Source organism: Myotis daubentonii, chromosome 11 (genome assembly GCF_963259705.1).
Source record: "Myotis daubentonii chromosome 11, mMyoDau2.1, whole genome shotgun sequence".
NCBI lineage: Eukaryota > Metazoa > Chordata > Mammalia > Chiroptera > Vespertilionidae > Myotis > Myotis daubentonii.
The window spans coordinates 2,053,101-2,071,807 of NC_081850.1; the positions used below are offsets into that span (position 1 = coordinate 2,053,101).

The 18,707-nt window shown below is 57.5% G+C and overlaps 1 protein-coding gene across 5 annotated transcripts in view; it reads right to left on the reverse strand.

Annotated features, from left to right (window-relative positions):
• Positions 1-2,083: 2,083 nt before the first annotated feature.
• The window catches only part of BICD2 (BICD cargo adaptor 2), a 57,106-nt gene continuing 40,482 nt past the window's right edge, over positions 2,084-18,707 (reverse strand). For 2 of the 5 annotated variants that reach the window (XM_059656293.1, XM_059656290.1), the window contains 5 exons: positions 11,249-11,401; positions 9,151-9,585; positions 7,429-8,424; positions 7,032-7,183; positions 2,084-5,880 (listed from right to left, as the gene is read on the reverse strand). In XM_059656293.1, the coding sequence (XP_059512276.1) occupies positions 5,571-5,880; positions 7,032-7,183; positions 7,429-8,424; positions 9,151-9,585; positions 11,249-11,401 (2,046 nt within the window). In that variant the 3' untranslated portion in view covers positions 2,084-5,570. The remainder of the gene's footprint in view (positions 5,881-7,031; positions 7,184-7,428; positions 8,425-9,150; positions 9,586-11,248; positions 11,402-18,707) is intronic. The other 3 variants (XR_009447558.1, XM_059656291.1, XM_059656292.1) reach the window with 3 other exon arrangements.

Consider the following 18,707-nt stretch of genomic DNA (forward strand, 5'->3'; position numbering starts at 1 on the left):
CTAGGTCTCTATTTTATGTTTCTATTTACATAAAGTACAGAAATAGGCCCAGGTGACCTGTGTTGACAGACTCAGGGAGGAAGAGTGGGTGCAGAGTATGAAGACTTGGGGGGAGGGGGCTGCCCTCATTTGCTTCTCATTTGGATGGTGGCTGCAGTGTATTCAGTTTGCAAAGATGCAGCTGAGAAACTCGTTTGCACTCTTATGTATGTGCTATACTTTACAAACACTTTAAGGCAAAGAGCACAAATCCTATCCTTTACCTGAGAGTGAGGTGAACAAAAAGGAGTCTGGTGCATGTGCTAAGTTTGTACTGTTCTCGCTTCCTAGGAGGCCCACGTCAGGGTGTGTTCACAGTGTCCGTGCAAGGAGATCTTCCCTGTGTGTGAGCGACTGTGGAGATGCCGCTTCCCCATTAGGGGAGGAGCTCCACCAGAGGGGCAGGGCTTCACCCCAGGACCTGGTCTTACAGGCTCAGGGATGAACAAGGTGACCTCCCAAGAGCCAATGTGCGTGCCCACAAGAAATCTGACCAAAATGACAATACACGGACCTTATAGCTCAACTGTGTTTGGACACAGCTGAATGTTGAGCACAGAAGCAAACCTGATGGCAGCCCATCCCTAACAAAACCCACGCCAGGTGCCAGAACGTTGGCATGCCTGTTCTCCCAGCACTCCACCAGGCCAGCAGACGGAGGCCTTCCTAGGAACTTTGTGACTGTTGGTCACACAGCGGTTGCTTTGGTGCGTATCTGGCCTGTACATTAGGATGTGCAAGTTCCTAAATGCAAACTATGCTCTGGTAAAAAGCTGAGTTAAAATAACATTCCCCAATGGACAAAGGCCCAGCTGCATGGCCTGGCATCCTGGATCTTGGTAATGATGATGATGGCAGCAAGAACCATATTAGCAACACCCATCCATTGAGCATCTGCTGCATGCCTAGGGCTTGATGAAACCTCACCACCTCTGAGCAAAGAACTACAGCCCCAACCCCAGAGGAGAAACGGAGGCTCCCAGAGGTTGTCTGCCAGAATAAGTCAGCTACCAAAAGGGGTAATGCAACCGAAGGTCTGGCTCCAGACTGGGAACCTGCTGTTGGGCGGTGGGGATGAGCAATGCCCCAGGGAGAGGGAGGAGGTGGTGGGAATGGAGACTCACCCTATGGGAAGGGAAGGCTGAGCAGGCCTTGGAGCACCAAATGCCCCTCCAACCCTGAAATGCGCAAGGACCAGAGCACACCGGGGGCAGGGAAGGTCTTGGCATCTGTGCTTGTGCAAATCACTCCAACACCTGGAGAGGGGCTGCTCCGCCTGGCCCACGGCCGAGGGCTCCTCCTCAGGGGCCTCTTCCAGGGGCCAGTTGGGGAACACCGGCAGCCAGAGGAGGGAAATCCCAGAGTTAGAAAAACAAGTCTCTTTTGAAAGAAAGTTTCAAATTGAAGATAGTTTCAAGCTACTGCTACTAAAGAAGGATGGGAATCATGAGAGGAAGGGTCCTAGTGACCAGGAGGCCAGGGAGATCCCAGGTGGAGGGAAGGGTCCCGGGCGATGCCAGGGCAGAAAGACGCTGCCTCGGATGCACTTCCCGAGGCATGGACAGAGTTGCCCAGGCCTGACTGAGGCTGTCAGCAGTGGGTGGCAGAGTATCCCAGGGACTTCCTGCTCCCTTTGCCAGGACCTGCCCCCCACCCTCATAGCAGTCCCAGACGGAGTCCGCATGCCTTATACACATTTCTGCAGATGAATATAGTTTTGTGACAAGCCTTGTCTCAGCACCTAGTCATTCTGGCGTTCAGTGAGCAAGAGTGTGCACAGCCAAGGGTCCTGTGTTATCAGATCGCTCTGCTTTCTGGTCAGGACAGGGTGAAGGCCATGTGCTCTCCTACCACAGTTCGGGATGCTCACACGGTCACCCATCGTGGGAAGCATCCCACGCCCCCAATTTACTGAAGGTCGCTCCCAGCTCCCACCAACAGGGCTTCCGATAGGCTGGTTTCGTTGTTTCAGGTGCTGGAATGACAGTGCACTGCCGGGCCAGTCATCTAGGGCGGGGTCAAAGCAGCACAGAGACGCCTTGGCTTTGTCTTTGTATTATTCTTTATTTATTGGTCCTACCAACATGACCCTCCACCCAGGCCCACTGTTCCTATGTGCACTGGCTTTGAGGGCTTTCACACCATGTCTGTGTCCCACGTCACGACTGACTTATCCTTCCCATTCCTTTTCCATTCTCTGCCGCATTTTCTCAGAATCCGAAGCCATGGTTGTTTGTGTGGGTCTGTGTAAAGGTTCCTTGGCAGGAGGACATGCATACGATCTTAATAAAGACAACACCACTCTGACACTAGGCAATGCATAGGAAAAAATACAGTACTCAGACATTGCAAATAAATACCCCATATAGATGAAGTTATCATAAATGTAACATTTCTTATGAATCAACACTGTAACAGAAGGTACAAAGGGGGTCCCTACAACTAGGAATAAGAAATGCTCATTCCAGGAAACAGAACTCTTCCTATTCTTACTACTTATTAGAATTTGTCCTGTATTTTGGAGGAGAAAGGACGTTTGTTCTTCCTCTTTGAGTACCAGTATGACCATACAACCTCGCTCAGCAAACTGGGCAGATTAGTTTGCTAAGAAGCTTCATTTAGCAAGTTCTGTTACCTGAAATTAACAGTGATTAGGTACACCAAGCAAGAGAATATATGACATCTTCTCACGTTTGCGAAGAATACTATGGCTAGTCCCTCTCCCCCCTGCACGAGACCGACAGCACCCGCTTCCTTGCTGCCCGTGGCTCTTCACAAACACGGCATGGTCCTCACACCGCCTGCTTAGCGTGTCCCATAAAATTCGTTTGGTTCCCAAAGCACTCAAGGCTTGTGTTCACTTTCATTGCTCAGCCCCTAAGTTTGCAAGGACCTGCACAGTAAAGAATCACTGACTAACAGAATTTTGTACAATTGCTGTTTTCTTTCCCTCAACGAAGATGCCCAGGTTCAGGTGTGAAGGTATACCCCCTTCACACCTATTGGTCCACACCGGCCTTCAACATTCCCAACTAGCTCTTCATTGTCCGTTTTAGAGAATAAACTAGGCGGGACACCTCCCTTAACTGATGAAGGCACTACTGGCAATGATCATTAAGAAAAAGGTGTTGAAATAGAACACCCTAAAATTTGACGACTGTAGAATTTTCTAAGTGTACCACAATTTGGCACAAAACCAGAGTAACAAAACAATTCCAATTTGGAATTTCACTGGTACAGTTGTATAAAATTCTGTTAATCAGTCATGCTTCACGACATCCTAAAACCCAGAAATATCTGGAATTTGTAGGTAATACTACTCATTCAATAATTTATCTTTTTTTGTTTTTCAAGTGCCTATAACTGTTTAACCAGAGCAAAGGTCAAGTTTTCTTCTTGTTACATTGAACTATTCCTAAGAATAATAATAATACAATATGAAAAACCCCAGAATCAGAACACCCTGGATTTCTTGACGAACATGGCATTTGAAACCAGTTATTTCAAACATGGGCCACATAACCTAACAGGCTGCTGGCCCGCAGCGTGGTGCTCAGCCGAGCTCCCTGCCGGGTGGAAGCCTTTGAGCTGCACACTAGGACACCTCCGTGCCACACGCTGACGTCCAACAGCACATCAGGCGCTGAGACGGCACCACAGGACAAGGCGACCACAGCATGAGACCATCTCTATGCAAGGGACTAAGGAAGCAAATGTAATATCAAAATATCAAAAGTGCACAGGTTGATCAAATGAGAAGGAGCTTCTGTAACAGGGAGCCCCAGTGGGAGTGTTTCTAGCGGGTTCCTAAGGGAGCCTGGTGGCTGCCTTCCCAGCAGGTTCTTCAAGCGCTCGTGCAAGAGCCTTTCCAAGCAGCGGCTGTAGCTTTCTGAACTTTAAAGCCTTTTTCCTCTGCCATTAAACACTCAGGAATGCTACCTGCAGTGGCATATCCAAAAACGTTTCTAAGTGGACTTTTAGGCTGCCCTTCCTTCCTCTGCGTGGGCCCACGGGAGGGGAGGGAAGGGGTTGCAGAGTGACAGGGCCGGCGGCCGAGTTCTCCCGGCAGCTAATCTACAGCTGAAAACGGGAGAAAACAAGACAGCGTTAGAACCAGTCACTTGTCGGACAACAGAAGCTCTTGCCGAGCTGAGTGCGCAGGTGCGTTAGTCAGCAGCAGAGACCTGCGTGTGTTAAGGAAGCCGCCAGCTCCCAGTGCTTCGTGAAGATTCCTTACAAGTACGGAGGGAAGCTGCGTGCCAGGCTCAGCGAGGGGGCAGAAGCAGCTGTGGAGCCCTGGCCCCAGCAGTCCTGCTTGCACAAGGTGGAGGGCCTGACCCTTCTCTAGTGGGAGAGGAATCCAAAACCGACATCCCTTCAGCAAAGCCGCCCAGAACCAGGGGCGGGCATGCAGAGGGGTCAGGTGCCCAACCCGCATCTCTCCGCTCCCATGGGTGGCAAAGCCCAGGTGGGCTGTGCAGCATCTGGAGTTTGGTGGGAACTGAGACACACGTGGGGACCAAGGGGAAGAGTGGAGTTGGGGCAGGCAACTGTGTGAGTGGGCCATGCCAACTCCCCCTCTGAGCCACAGAGCACCCGTCAGGGAGAGGCCTCCGTGGGGTGAAAGGGAGGAAAAACACTGAGAAAGGTGCTGCTTCCGAATGTGGCCAAGCTCTGGTGCGGAAGCAGCTTCTTCTCCTGCCCGCTGCCACCTGGCAATGACAGGGTTTCCAGAACACTGTTTCTTAGGGTCTAAAGCCCCCCAGGAGGAAGGCCTGATTATGGAAAGCTAGGGACACCCTGATACCAAAGGATGGCTTCCCCCAAGGAAGGGACTCTGGTCAGGCACTTGGGAAGATTTTCTCATGGAAAAAACCCCAGGTTTCGGGCCTGCTAATGTGTTACCTCGCAGGCCTCCAGACCAGTGTGCCCATCTCAGAAAAAGGAGCTGAGGCTCTGAGCTGATCTCGGTGTGGCCAGATGTGCCTCTGCCGCGCGTGGCCGGTGCTCGGCGCACACGCTCACCTGGGCTGGAGGACTCGGGGCTCAGGGCTGCGCTTTCTCTGGGGGAGAAATTCAGTCCTTTAGTCCCAAATAGGATTTGCAGTGAGATGGTGCATAAGCTACAAAGTAATTCTGTTCGGAGGCAGCAGCTGGAACTCTCAGAACCTCTGACCTGCTCCCAGGTGCTGGGCAGCGCAGCTGCACTAGACACATGCACATTTCACCGCAGAGCCGATGGCACACGGGTCCTGGAAAGCCACCTTGTTTCAAGGACTCCTGGCTCTGCCCCCACCTTGACCCCCACCCCTTCCCGCAGGATAGCCGCTGCCATGAAGGGGGTCCCCGGGCGAGCTGCAGACTCCCAGCTGCACTGTCAGGCGGGAGGAAGCACCAACTCAGCTAAACCCTTCCCTCCGCGTTAGTCCCGGGAAGACCAGCCTAGCGCGCGGTCCCGCTGCTGCTGGGTTAGTTGAGACGAAGCAGACAGGTGGCGGCGACAGGTTAACTGCGGTGGGTGGCCCGAAGGCCTAATCGCAGCAAACGTTATACTTCTCGCCGCAGAGCACCTGGGCAGTGAGCCCGGCACTCTCGGTCCTGTCGCTGGCACTGGCACAGGTGTGACTTACGCTTGGGGTGCTGGACTTGACTTTGGGGGTGGCCTTGGCACGGCCCCGCCGGGTCTGCTCGTGGTCCAGCTCCAGCAGCTCCAGCCGCTGGGTCAGCGCCAGCTTCTGCTGGATGGCCATGCGCAGCAGGGAGTTGAGCGTCTTCTTCTCATCCTCGGCGGCCGCCAGCTGCCGCTGCATCTCGTCCAGCTGTGTGATGTATTCGTCACACCTGTGGGGACATCGAGGTGAGAGCGTGGCTGAAGGCCCCGGGAGGGACGTGGGCACTGCTCATCAGGCTGGGAGAAGAGGACCTGCCCTCAGGAGTTGGCTTCCTCTGGGAGGGACTCCATGAAGCTGGTCTTCACTGACAGGGCAAGGGTGCCTCTCAAGGCCTTCAGGTCCCCCGTGGGAAGGTGGGTCGAGGCTCTCCGAGTGTGGGAGTAAATCCAAGAAAGGGACTTAGCTTGTTCTGAGGTTAGCACGTGCCCAAATGGCCAACCCGAGCCTGGAGGGCGCATGTGGGTGAGTGAACAGCCCCTCTGGGTCTGCCCCACCTGAACATGGAGCTGGGGGAGGTGCACACTTGGGGGTCTGTCTGCAAGGAGGGAGTGGGCCTGGACAGAAGGGCCACCTCCACACTCTCCTTCGCCAGAGGCCAGGGCCACCAGTGAGTCTTAGCTCTCGCCCAGAGGGGAATGGTTTGTGATTTCAGCTCTGAGAAGGCAGGTTTGTGAAGGTGAGGACGCGAGTGTCAACATGCTAGTGCTGAGTGATGGCCGTCCTTCCCACACTCTGCCCAGGAGGGGGCGCTTCCCAAGGAGCCTGGTACTTTCTTTCCTTGTCTTCACCCTCCCCTCTGGACAGCAGGGGTCACCCAGCACCCCAGGGGGAGGAAAAGCAGGCCCTGAGCTCAGTTACAACCCCCCAACACAGGAAGCCTCAGCCTCCTGACCCTGAGGACGAGCCTGGACCATCTAGGGGCCATGCAGGCCACTGCCCAGGGCCTGCCTGAAACTGGCAGCAGATGGCGCTATGCCCCTCTGGATGGCAGAAACACCAGGAAGCCGTGAGCTTCCCAAGACCCCCCCCCCCCCCCCAAATCTCTGTCAGGGTCAGACGGGGGACACTGGAAGGAGGGGGGATGGGCTGAGAAAGGCTGTGCTGCTTAATCCACAAACTTCCAGCCAAAGTTTGGGAGGCCAACTCCTCATTTGTCAGTTACTGGCCCCAATCTACCCTGCGTAACCAGCAGCCCTGCCACTAGGGACCTGTCCTCTTTAGCCTTCGCCTTCAGCTTCCTCATCCGACATGTGAACACAAGCTATGCCCTCTGGGTGTTCACAAACCCAGGAGTGGCACGTCCCCAGGGGGCAGTGTTACCTGGTGGCGAACATGGCACGCAACGAGGAGAAGGTGGCTGCGTCCTCCTTGAGGGCCTTGAGTTCGTTGCGCAGCTTCATCATCGTCTCGGTCACCATGGCTTTCTCGTTCTCGTACTTGCTCTTCAGGTTGGCAAGGGCCACCTCGGCTGTCTGGGGGTCAGAGAGACCAGGTGGGTGGGTGAGACGTCCGCTATTTCACCGAGTGCCGCAGCCAAGACCCCAACCTGTCTGGCCCCTCAGCACCCAGCTCCTCCCCACGGCACTGGGTCAGGCTCTCCCACCTTCAGTAGCACAACCAACACAACCCACAGCCTGAGGCCGGAGCTGACCTGTGAGACGCAGGCCCGGGGGCAGGGAGGGCGAGGAGCCTGCCACCGGCCGAGCGCAGCACGCACCTGCTTGTTGGCCTTGAGCACGGTGCGTAGGGTGGTGATCTGCTCCCGCTTGGTGCTGAGCAGAGACTTGAGCTTGAGGATCTCCTCCATGAGCGCCTCCCGGTCCTTGTCTGTGCCAGGGCCCAGCTCCTGGGAGGCCAGGCGCTGCCGCGACAGCTCCGTGGTGCGGTCCACGGCCGCCTGCAGGTGCCTGATCTGGTCACGGATGATGGCAATCAGGTTGTAGATGTTCATGGGCTCCCGGCGAGGGTCACTCAGGGGTGAGGGCAGTGAGAGGCTGCTGTCCCCAGCCCCGCCCTCTGCAGCCGGTGGCCCCTTGGGCAGGACTAGTGAGCGGTGTCCGTGGGCTTCAGGACTGCAGTGGCCGGCGCCGGCTGGGCCCTCACGGTAGTAGTCCAGCACGACACGGGTGGGCGTCTCGTTGTTGCACATGCACACGTGGTGGTAGAGGCTGGCCAGCTCCTCGCTGAAGGTCACCAGCTCATCCTGGGCCACACTCAGGCTGCCCTGAGTCTCACCCGCGACGTCACTGACCCTCTTCAGCTCTGTCTGCAGGCGGGCCAGCAGCTCGCGGTCCTGGCCGCCGGCCTTCTCCAGCAGAGACACCTTCTCGGCGAGCGCCTGGCCCTCAGCCTCGTGGCGGCCCTTCTCCTCAGCATGCCGGGCCTCGCTGGCCTCGTGTGCACTGCGTAGGGCCTTCAGCTGCTCCCGGAGCTCACCGGCCTCTGCCAGGGCCACGCGGTACTTGCAGGCCAGGATCTCAGGCCCATTGATGTCCACCTCGTAGTAGTCGCCATCCTCATGGCTGTCGCGCTCCTTCTCACTGTCCAGGGCCGTGCGTCGCTCCTTGCCAGCCTGCAGGCGCTGCAGAGCGCTCAGGCTCTCGGTGAGGCGGCTCACCTCCTCCCGCTGCTCCGACAGGGCCCCTCGAGCCTGCTCCAGCTGCTTCTGCGCGTCCTGCAGGGTCGCTAGCAGGCCCGCCTTCTCCCGCTCCATCTGCAAAGGCACAGAGAGGGCCCGTCAACAGCCCCGCCTGTCACTCTGCTGGCCTGGGACTGTGAGATAGGACAAGGGTCTCCAGTCCTGGGCAGTCTGACTAAATGCTGTTGTGCTAAGTGTTACAATGTAGAACAGTATTTTGCAGAAGCACCTATAAACAGGATGAGTTTGATAGGCACTCAACACGACACATACCTGCGAAGAAAATACCAACGTGCACTTGACAAATGGTGTACGTAAGCAATGGCTAAGCCTCCTTCCCGCAGGCAGAGCTGTGGCTATGAATCCCCTTTACTTGCTGCAAATAAATAAAACTACCTTGTGACAACCACATCTCGTTCTAGAGCACCCCAGGTGCAGGCCTCTGAGTTCAGTAACATGCCTAGATGGGGTGCCATGTGTGGGGCCACTGTTGGTCCTCCCCTGCTGAGGCCTGGGGGGCCATGCGGGTCCCTCCTCAGAGGAAACAGACACTGGGATTCCGTTTGGTCCGGGAGGAAACCCTGTGTGACATCCACAAGACAGAGAGGAAGACTGCAGGTGTGCACTGCAGGGGGACACGAGAATACCTTGGCCAGCACGCAGAATTCAACCTCATAAGCAGGACCCCACTCCTCTGCGAACCTTCCACCGTCATGCTGCAGTTCCACCTACGCCAAGGTGAAACAAGGTGGGGCAGAGGGAGGCGGGCCACCTGCGCCACCTGCCCGCCCACCTGCTCACCTGCACCAACTGCTGCGTCAGCTTCTGGACCTCCGAGAGGTTGAGCTCGCTGAGGAGGTCGGACACGAGGCCGGGGCAGGGCGGGGCCAGACCGTCCTTGGTGGGCGTGGAGGTCTTGTTGTCCAGGGGCAGCTTGGCCAGGCAGCCGTGCTCAAAGCCGTTAGCCAGGGCCTCGGCGTCATCGCTGAGCTTGAGGCCATCCAGAGAAACGTGCAGATGGCTGGTGTAGAGGGAGTCGTTGATGCTCATGTAGTGCGACAGCTCCTTGCGCAGGCTGTTCTTCTGCTCCCGCTCCGTCTTCAGCGTCTCTAGCGCCTCCTCCAGCTGCCGCTCCGAGATCTCCTTGAGCCGGATGGCGTCCTCCAACTGGCTGTTGAGGTACTCAGTCTCCTCCTCCAGTCGCTTGATCTCATGCTTGAGGCCCTCAAACTCCACCTGGGAAAGAAGCCAACACTTGTCTCAGCCCAGTGATGAGGAAGCACCATCGCGCTGTGACACCAGGTGCAAGCACACAGGACAGTGCACACGGTGTGTGCAGAGCACCAGCCACGGCTCGGAGTGGAGATTCCATGGGAATCTGAACACATGCACCAGGCCAATGTGTTAATGACGTCACGGTTACCAAGCGTCTACTGACGTTAAGGTCTACAAAGCTACTTAACATGAATAGTTGACGACATATTTTAAGGCACATACATATCTGGATGTGCGCTGCGACCATTAATCCCAATGATACTTCAAAAACTAAGAACCCACAGTTCCCACGGAGGAAGGGCCCTACTGAAACTGCATTTGCAGATGGATGAGGAGGGAGCAGGCAGAAACCTGTGCTTAACATAGGGGATGGGAGATCAGGGCCTATGCGCAATTTAACAAAACACTATTTATTCTGCAATAACATTATGCTAAGCGAAATAAGCCAGTCGGAGAAAGATAAATATCACATGATCTCACTCATATGTGGGATATAATGATCAACACAATTTGATGAATAAGAATAGATCCATCTAGAGACAAATGGTGTGTATTGCGGGGAGGGGGGGGGGAGGTTGGAGAGCAACCAAAGGACTTGTATGCATGCATATAAGCATAACCAATGGACACAGACACTGGGGCGGTGGGGGCTTGCCTGGGGTGGGAATGGCTTGGTGGGGTGAGGGGGAGGTGTCAACTGGGATAAAGGGAGACATGTAAAACCTTAGACAATAAAAAAAGAAAAGACAAATGTAAGGAACCCACTGAGAGGCAGCAGTGAGTGCATCTCAGATGGCTGAAGCCCAGAGGACATGCCTAGGATGGAGCTGGACTCCACCACATGCTGCTCAGGCTGGAGGCGAGATCTCTCTTGTGCGGCCAGAGGCAGAGCTCTGTGCTGCGTTCTTGGGGAGAAGTGTGCTCTCTGCTGGCTTTTGCAAACACGGAGGTTCTGTTGTTGGGATAAGCACGTGGCCCACACTTCCCTCTGCAGAATTCCCACTGGGGGAGGAGGCCCCTCAGTGCCCACTGTGGAGCTGTGGCGCTGAGAGAAGCAGGTGCCAGGGAGAACACTGAGACCCTCGGGCCAGGACCACCTGGTTGGCCGCTCACAGGGGAAGATGAGCCTCCTCGTCTCACCCGTTGCTGAGTTACTGAGGACAGACGATGGCTCGAACATCTCCACTGCTCCTCACGGTAGGCCCTGGCTTCACCCAGAGGGTCCCTCGAGGCCGGGACCACAAAGGATCACAGGGGGCTGGCACCTGAGACAGCAGGAGGGATGCGCAGGCCGACACCTCCCAGGCACCACAGGACATGGGGACATCGTGGGCTTCCCGCCAGCACCTCGGAGGGGACTAAGCGGGATACCCAGCCTCTGAAGATTTTTGGTGTCACCTCTTCATCGCTCCTGCATCTCCCATTTCTGCTGGCCAGGAGGCCTCGGCCAGGCCATGGTCAGCCAATGCTGAAGCCAGAGGCCCTGTTCTTACGGTTGTGGAGGGGCCAGACCCCGCACCACACTCCTGGTCAGCATCAGTGTGTGGCCTTCTGACAACGCAAAACGGCAGCCTGAGGGGGTGTGAGGGTCGCGGCCCAGAGCGAACCCCGGCCAGCCACTTGCCTGGTTCTGCCTGAGCACAGACACCTGCTTCTGCAGGCCGATGTTCTCCTCCTCCAGCTCCGAGTAGTCCTGCAGCAGGCGGGCCTCCCGGAACTTGTACTCCTTGATGTCATCCCGGAGGCGGCCCCGCTGAAGCTCCACGTTCTGATTGATCTGCCGGGAGGAAGGCGGGTGTGAGCAGCCTGCCCAGCTGGCCCTGCCACCCCTGGGGTTTGGGGGGCTTGGCGCAGTCAGGGGAGCAGGGGCCCTGGGCAGGGTGAGGGGTGAACAGCGAAGGGCTCTGACCCTTGATTTCTTCATCTGTAAAATGGGTTACAGTGGTGCAGCCTGTGGGAACAGCTCAGCAATCCACCTGCCCTGGCAATGCTGCTCCCTGGCTGCACCCCAGAGAAACGAAGGCACAGACTGAAGAACAGAGAAGCATATGTGGGCCCGGGCCAGTGTGGCTCAGTTGGGTAACTGTCGTCCTGTGCAGTCTGATTCCAGGTCAGGGCACAGGCCCAGACTCGGGTTCAATCCCCAGTCTGGATGCGTGCAGGGGCCAACCGATCAATCTCTCTCTCTCTCTAAAATCAATAAAAACATTTTAAAACATTCATACAATTGACACAATGCCGCAACCCGAATGAAAATATTATCATGAGGGAAAGAATCCAGACACAAGAGGTCATGTATTATATGATTCTGCACAAATGAAATGTCCAGAAGAGGCAAATCCGGAGATGGAAAGTAGGTGAATGGCTGTAGGGGGCAAGGGGAGATCGGTTTGGGGGGATGGGCAGTGTCTGCTAATGGGGCTTCTTTCTGGATGATGAAATGTTTTAAAGCTGATTTGAGATGGTGCATAGTCTGTGAATATACTAAAGCCCACTGACTTGTACACTTTAACCCCTAGAGTGCCAGGGAGCGTGATCGCGCTCCTCCTGCAGTGTCCAGTTCCAAGTCTGCTTTTATTAGTGATGATGATATTGCTAAATATGTCAATTCTTGCTGTAAAGATGACGATTTTGTGGAAGATACTGAATATGTAGCTTCATTTACTTGCGATTCATAATTTTTTCCCTAAACTGCTGTAAAATCAGCAAAAATGCCTTGGCAATTTTAGCATAGTTCCTAGGACATTGGTTGGCACTCAGAGGGTTAAATGGGTGAGTTGTAAGGATGTAAATTATCTCTATGAACCTGTTAAAAAATAGTTCCTGCCTTCAGGTTGCCGTGAGGATTCAGATGTCCTGCAGGGAGGGGCTGCCATGTGTACCATGTCCCAGAACCTGGTCCCTTGGCCCCAGACTCTGCGACATCCTGGGGTCACCTTTATGCTGCAGGACCTTTAGCAGTTCCCTGACCCCTGCCCACCAAATGCGGCCTCCCCTGTGGAAGCAACTGAAACTGTCTCCAGACAGAGCCAGTGTCTCTGGGGACATAACTGACCCCTAGACACACTATCTCCCCTCCCCTCCCCTGTCGCTCCAAGTGGCCTCCCTGTAGATCTGCAAAGATCTGGTGCCCCAGCCAATGCCGCCGCACCTGGGCCCAGGCACCTGCTGGGCCCACAGCGTGCTCTGTCCTCTCCAGTGCACGGTCCTCTCCGCGGGCACGGAGGGTCCCTGTGATGGCATCCACGCACCAGTGCAGACACGATTCCAAGTTCCAGGCAGGCACACACAAACAACGTGATATCATTAAACGAAGTAGATTTAAATTTAAAAAAAGAGCAAAGAAAAGCCACAGAGGGGGAATCATCACGTACAGCTCCCAAGACCGCTAGCAAACGGAAGGGCGCAACCTCTGCAGACGGGCCCGGGAGGTGGATGCCGGGAGTCAGCACCAGGGAACTGCCTGGACAAAAGGCCTGGCCCACAGAGCAAAGCTCAAAACGAAGCATGACGGCAGTGAGTGGCCACTTCCATGAGGGGCCACACGGGCTCGCTTCCATTTGCCTGGGGAGGCAGCTGGGAGTCCCAGCCGGTGCGCATGCAACCTCGCCTCTGGGCCTCGCACTGACACCCGACGACGGGGCAGTGGGTCTCAGTGCCAACTGAGTGCGGCGCCAGCATCCAGATATTTGCTCAAACACCAGCCTAGATGTCCAGGATCTTTCGATGAGATTGACACTGAAATTAGCCAACCACGAGTAAAGCAGATGACCCTCCACTGTGTGAGTGGGCCTCACCAATCAGTCGAAGGCCTTAAAAAAACAGAAACAAAAAAAACTCCAGAACTCTCAGAAAGAGAATGCTGCCCCCAGGTGGCCTTCGGATAGAGCTACAACATGGACTCTCCCCAGAGTGCTCACCAGCTGCCCCCTGCAGAGCTGGGGCTGCCAGGCCCTACAGTCCTGGGAACCAATTCCTTACGTGATTCTCTGCGTGCGCACACACACATGCTCCATCTCAGCACACACCCTCCATGACACATACATGCACACGCACCATCTCACGCACTCACCCTGTCTCACTCATACTTTCCATGATATACACCGTCTCATGAGCACACCCTCCCATCACTCACATGCACACTCTCACGCGCACACCCTCCATCTCACACACACACACCTTCCATGACACACACGTGCACATCTCTCTCACACGCACCCGTTGGTTTGCTGCTCTGCGAGCCCTCACCACTAACATCAGAATGTGGGCTACGGCACTGGCTTTGTGAAGAGGACTGGGTGCCCCTCCCCTTCAGCCCAGCCTGCCCTGGGCAGACACACCCGCGGGGTACCTGCCCATTCAGTGTGGGGAGACTGGGCGAAGGAAGGGTTGGCCATGAGCAAATTCTGTCCCTGTCCCTGTCAACAGGCTTTATTTAAAACTAAGCATCTCCCCTCAAGCAGACACCTGTGCTGAGCTAAATCCACACAGACTTCCTTCACAGGGTCACCTTTCTTCATGGAGGTGAAATTCACACACCCAAAGGATTGCCCACGGAAAGTGTACGAATCAGCGGGCCGCTGACTCAGAGCACCCTACCCAGTGCCAGGGCATTTCATCGCCCTAAAAGGAACCACACGGCAATTAGCAACCAACGCCTGCTTTCCGTCTCCATGGGCCTGGACAATGTGTGGCACCTGCCCGTCTCCACAGGCACTGTGCTGGGGCTTGGCCAGCAAGGGACTCGCTCCCTCCCTTCACTGCTGAGCACCAGCTGTGCTGGGGACTCACTGCAGCTGAAGCGCCCCCAGGCGACCCCCAAAGAAGGCCCTGGGTGGGGGAGGGGCTGGGGAGGGGCTGTTGTGCTGCCACAGAAGCTATGCCCGCAAGCACGGCCAGGGTGCTGCCTGTGCGGGAGTCCCACAGCCCGTGTCCCAGCCCTGAGCCATGGGGTCCGCACAGGAGAGGTGACCGCTGAGGCAGAGATGGGAACAGCGCGGCCACAGGACAGGCATGCCGAGGCGGTCACCACCAGGCAGGAGGCCCCGTAGGGGCAGAGCCCTGCTGGCACCTTCATTTCAGACAGGAAATTAAAGAGCATAAGCTTCTGCCTTTAAGCTAGTGTTTTGTGCCAACTTGTCCAAGAAAGCGAATATGAATTTTGAAGACCCAGCTAAATGGGACAGAGTGCTGCTGTAACAAACATCTGGACGTGCACGTGGCCGCGGGGCTGGGATCCGAGGCTGGGCGTTCTGAGCGTGACAGGAAAAGGCCAGACTGCCCAAGGCTTGGCAGAACTACCATCGTGTGGGATTCTGGGGAGGCGCGGAGAAAGCTCCGTGGTCTCAGGCAGGGCATGTAGAGAGGGGTGTGATGGGGTCAAAGGGGCCCGGGGGCGGGGGAAGGCCCCTGGAGAAGCAGCGAGCCTGGGTGAGCTGCGTGCTGCGTGGAGCGCTAGTAAGCAAGGAACGTCACACTTGGCTAAGGAAGTCTAGACAGTGCCTGTTGGAGGTGCAGCTGGTTTCTCCTGGTAAAAGGAGAGAGGAATTAAGAACTGGTAAGCAAAGCTCGCCCAGAATCTGAAGAATTAGGAAATTACCAGCCTGTCCTTACCGCAAAAGTTATTAGAGAGTGTTCTGGAGAGAGCACAAGGGTGTGGCCCGCCCCCGGCTGGCCCGGAGCCGCAGGGCACAGAGCCCAGGCCTGTTCTTGGGCCTCGACGCCCAGTGCGCCTTCCTCTACAAGGACAGGACTTGCTGGGGCCCAGGCGCTTGTTCCTTCCACGCCTTCCCTCTTGGAATGGGGGTCTCTCTGCCCCTCCCTGATTTCTGGAAGGAGGCAGTGTGCACTGGGAGTTTTACCCCAGGATGGACCGTCCAGTCTCTCCACCCCTGACTCAGAGGGATTAGCTTCGATCTGGGTTGAAACTGGAACAGGTTAACACTTTAGGTTAGGCTGGGGTGAATGAATTTTGTATGTGGGAAGGATATGAATTTTGAAGACCAGAGGGTTTCAATGTGTTCAAAATATGCTGAAAAGCTAATCCCTAGAACCTGTGAAATCGCAGAAATAATCAAGTGAACAGGAGGAGGCCGTGGGGATTGGGGTAGGCCCCATCCCATGACCAGTGTCCTCACGAGGGGGAGTTGGAGGTGCAGACACCCAGTGGGAGGCCATGGACAGCCGCATCCACACCACCAGGACGGCCAAGGAGCTGGCGGAGGCACAGGATGGCCGCCCACAGAGCCTCCAAGCCAACCCTGCTGATACCTCGACTTGGGGCTTCTGACCTCCTGGACTGAGAGAATAAACTTCTGTTGTCATAAGCCCTGTTGTTAATTTCTTATGACAACCATGGGAAATGACCACAGATTTCGGTCTTGTGACCCTGTTAAGTTGGTGTCAGATAAGGGAGAACCCCGATGACCTGGACAGCTAAATGGGAATCTGGGCAGTTATACCGGGTAAGCAAAAGGCCAGAGGACCCATCAGGACAGCAACACCAGGGGGTAAGGACCCACCAGGACAGGAAGGCCAGGGGGTAAGGGCCCACCAGGACAGGAAGGCCAGGGGGTAAGGGCCCATCAGGACAGGAAGGCCAGGGGGTAAGGGCCCATCAGGACAGGAAGGCCAGGGGGTAAGGGCCCATCAGGACAGGAAGGCCAGGGGGTAAGGGCCCATCAGGACAGGAAGGCCAGGGGGTAAGGGCCCATCAGGACAGGAAGGCCACCAAGGGCCCCCACTTGGTAGATGAGGCTGACCCCTCTCCCAACAGCAGTCTTGCTTCTCAAGGGCCATGTCCGGCATATGCACAGGGCCTTGCTCTGCCTCCAGCAGCTGCAGACCTATTGGCCTCCTGGGACTCTACTTCTCTACCTACAAAATGGAGTTCATAGCCACGTCCCAGGACAGAAGCTAGCTGGCCTGTCTACATATCGTTCAGAGGTCAGGATCCTAGACTACAGGGTCTCCTGGGTTAGGGGGACAAGCGGGGTACAAGCACCTAAGCCAGTTGTCATAAGGAGGATGGACAGGCTGACTCATCAGTCACTGGACATAGGTCAGGGCTGGGCACGGAGGAACAGATACCCTCCTCGTGAAAGGGGCATCACATGGGGTGACCCGCAAGGCCTGTGCAACTGGGTTATCCAGAAGCAGCTACAGGTTAGTGTTCAGTGGGGACAGTGCTTGGTGATGTGTCCTCATGATCCAGGCTCCTCAGCCAGGCCTGAGCCTTGGCACAAGCCTCGTGCAGGAGGGGATTGGCCATGCCACAGGCACAGAGCTTGGCATAGCAGCTCGGGCAGCAGCGGAAGGGAAGGGATAGGAGCAGGGGAGGGCTGGAGCAGGGGAGGGCTGGGAGCAGGGGAGGGCTGGAACAGGGGAGGGCTGGGAGCAGGGGAGGGCTGGAGCAGGGGAGGGCTGGGAGCAGGGGAGGGCTGGGAGCAGGGGAGGGCTGGAACAGGGGAGGGCTGGGAGCAGGGGAGGGCTGGGAGCAGGGGAGGGCTGGAACAGGGGAGGGCTGGAGCAGGGGAGGGCTGGGAGCAGGGGAGGGCTGGAACAGGGGAGGGCTGGGAGCAGGGGAGGGCTGGGAGCAGGGGAGGGCTGGAACAGGGGAGGGCTGGGAGCAGGGGAGGGCTGGGAGCAGGGGAGGGCTGGAACAGGGGAGGGCTGGGAGCAGGGGAGGGCTGGAACAGGGGAGGGCTGGGAGCAGGGGAGGGCTGGAACAGGGGAGGGCTGGGAGCAGGGGAGGGCTGGAGCAGGGGAGGGCTGGGAGCAGGGGAGGGCTGGGAGCAGGGGAGGGCTGGAACAGGGGAGGGCTGGAACAGGGGAGGGCTGGGAGCAGGGGAGGGCTGGAACAGGGGAGGGCTAGGAGCAGGGGAGGGCTGGGAGCAGGGGAGGGCTGGGAGCAGGGGAGGGCTGGAACAGGGGAGGGCTGGGAACAGGGGAGGGCTGGGAACAGGGGAGGGCTGGAACAGGGGAGGGCTGGGAGCAGGGGAGGGCTGGAACAGGGGAGGGCTGGGAGCAGGGGAGGGCTGGGAGCAGGGGAGGGCTGGAACAGGGGAGGGCTGGGAACAGGGGAGGGCTGGGAACAGGGGAGGGCTGGGAGCAGGGGAGGGCTGGGAACAGGGGAGGGCTGGGAGCAGGGGAGGGCTGGAACAGGGGAGGGCTGGAACAGGGGAGGGCTGGGAGCAGGGGAGGGCTGGAACAGGGGAGGGCTAGGAGCAGGGGAGGGCTGGAACAGGGGAGGGCTGGGAGCAGGGGAGGGCTGGGAGCAGGGGAGGGCTGGGAGCAGGGGAGGGCTGGAACAGGGGAGGGCTGGAACAGGGGAGGGCTGGGAACAGGGGAGGGCTGGAACAGGGGAGGGCTGGGAGCAGGGGAGGGCTGGAACAGGGGAGGGCTAGGAGCAGGGGAGGGCTGGGAGCAGGGGAGGGCTGGGAGCAGGGGAGGGCTGGAACAGGGGAGGGCTAGGAACAGGGGAGGGCTGGGAACAGGGGAGTGCTGGGAGCAGGGGAGGGCTGGGAACAGGGGAGGGCTGGGAGCAGGGGAGGGCTGGAACAGGGGAGGGCTGGAACAGGGGAGGGCTGGGAGCAGGGGAGGGCTGGAACAGGGGAGGGCTGGAACAGGGGAGGGCTGGGAGCAGGGGAGGGCTGGAACAGGGGAGGGCTGGGAGCAGGGGAGGGCTGGGAGCAGGGGAGGGCTGGGAACAGGGGAGGGCTGGGAGCAGGGGAGGGCTGGAACAGGGGAGGGCTGGAACAGGGGAGGGCTGGGAGCAGGGGAGGGCTGGAACAGGGGAGGGCTGGAACAGGGGAGGGCTGGGAGCAGGGGAGGGCTGGAACAGGGGAGGGCTGGGAGCAGGGGAGGGCTGGAACAGGGGAGGGCTGGGAGCAGGGGAGGGCTGGGAGCAGGGGAGGGCTGGAACAGGGGAGGGCTGGAACAGGGGAGGGCTGGGAGCAGGGGAGGGCTGGAACAGGGGAGGGCTGGAACAGGGGAGGGCTGGGAGCAGGGGAGGGCTGGAACAGGGGAGGGCTGGGAGCAGGGGAGGGCTGGGAGCAGGGGAGGGCTGGAACAGGGGAGGGCTG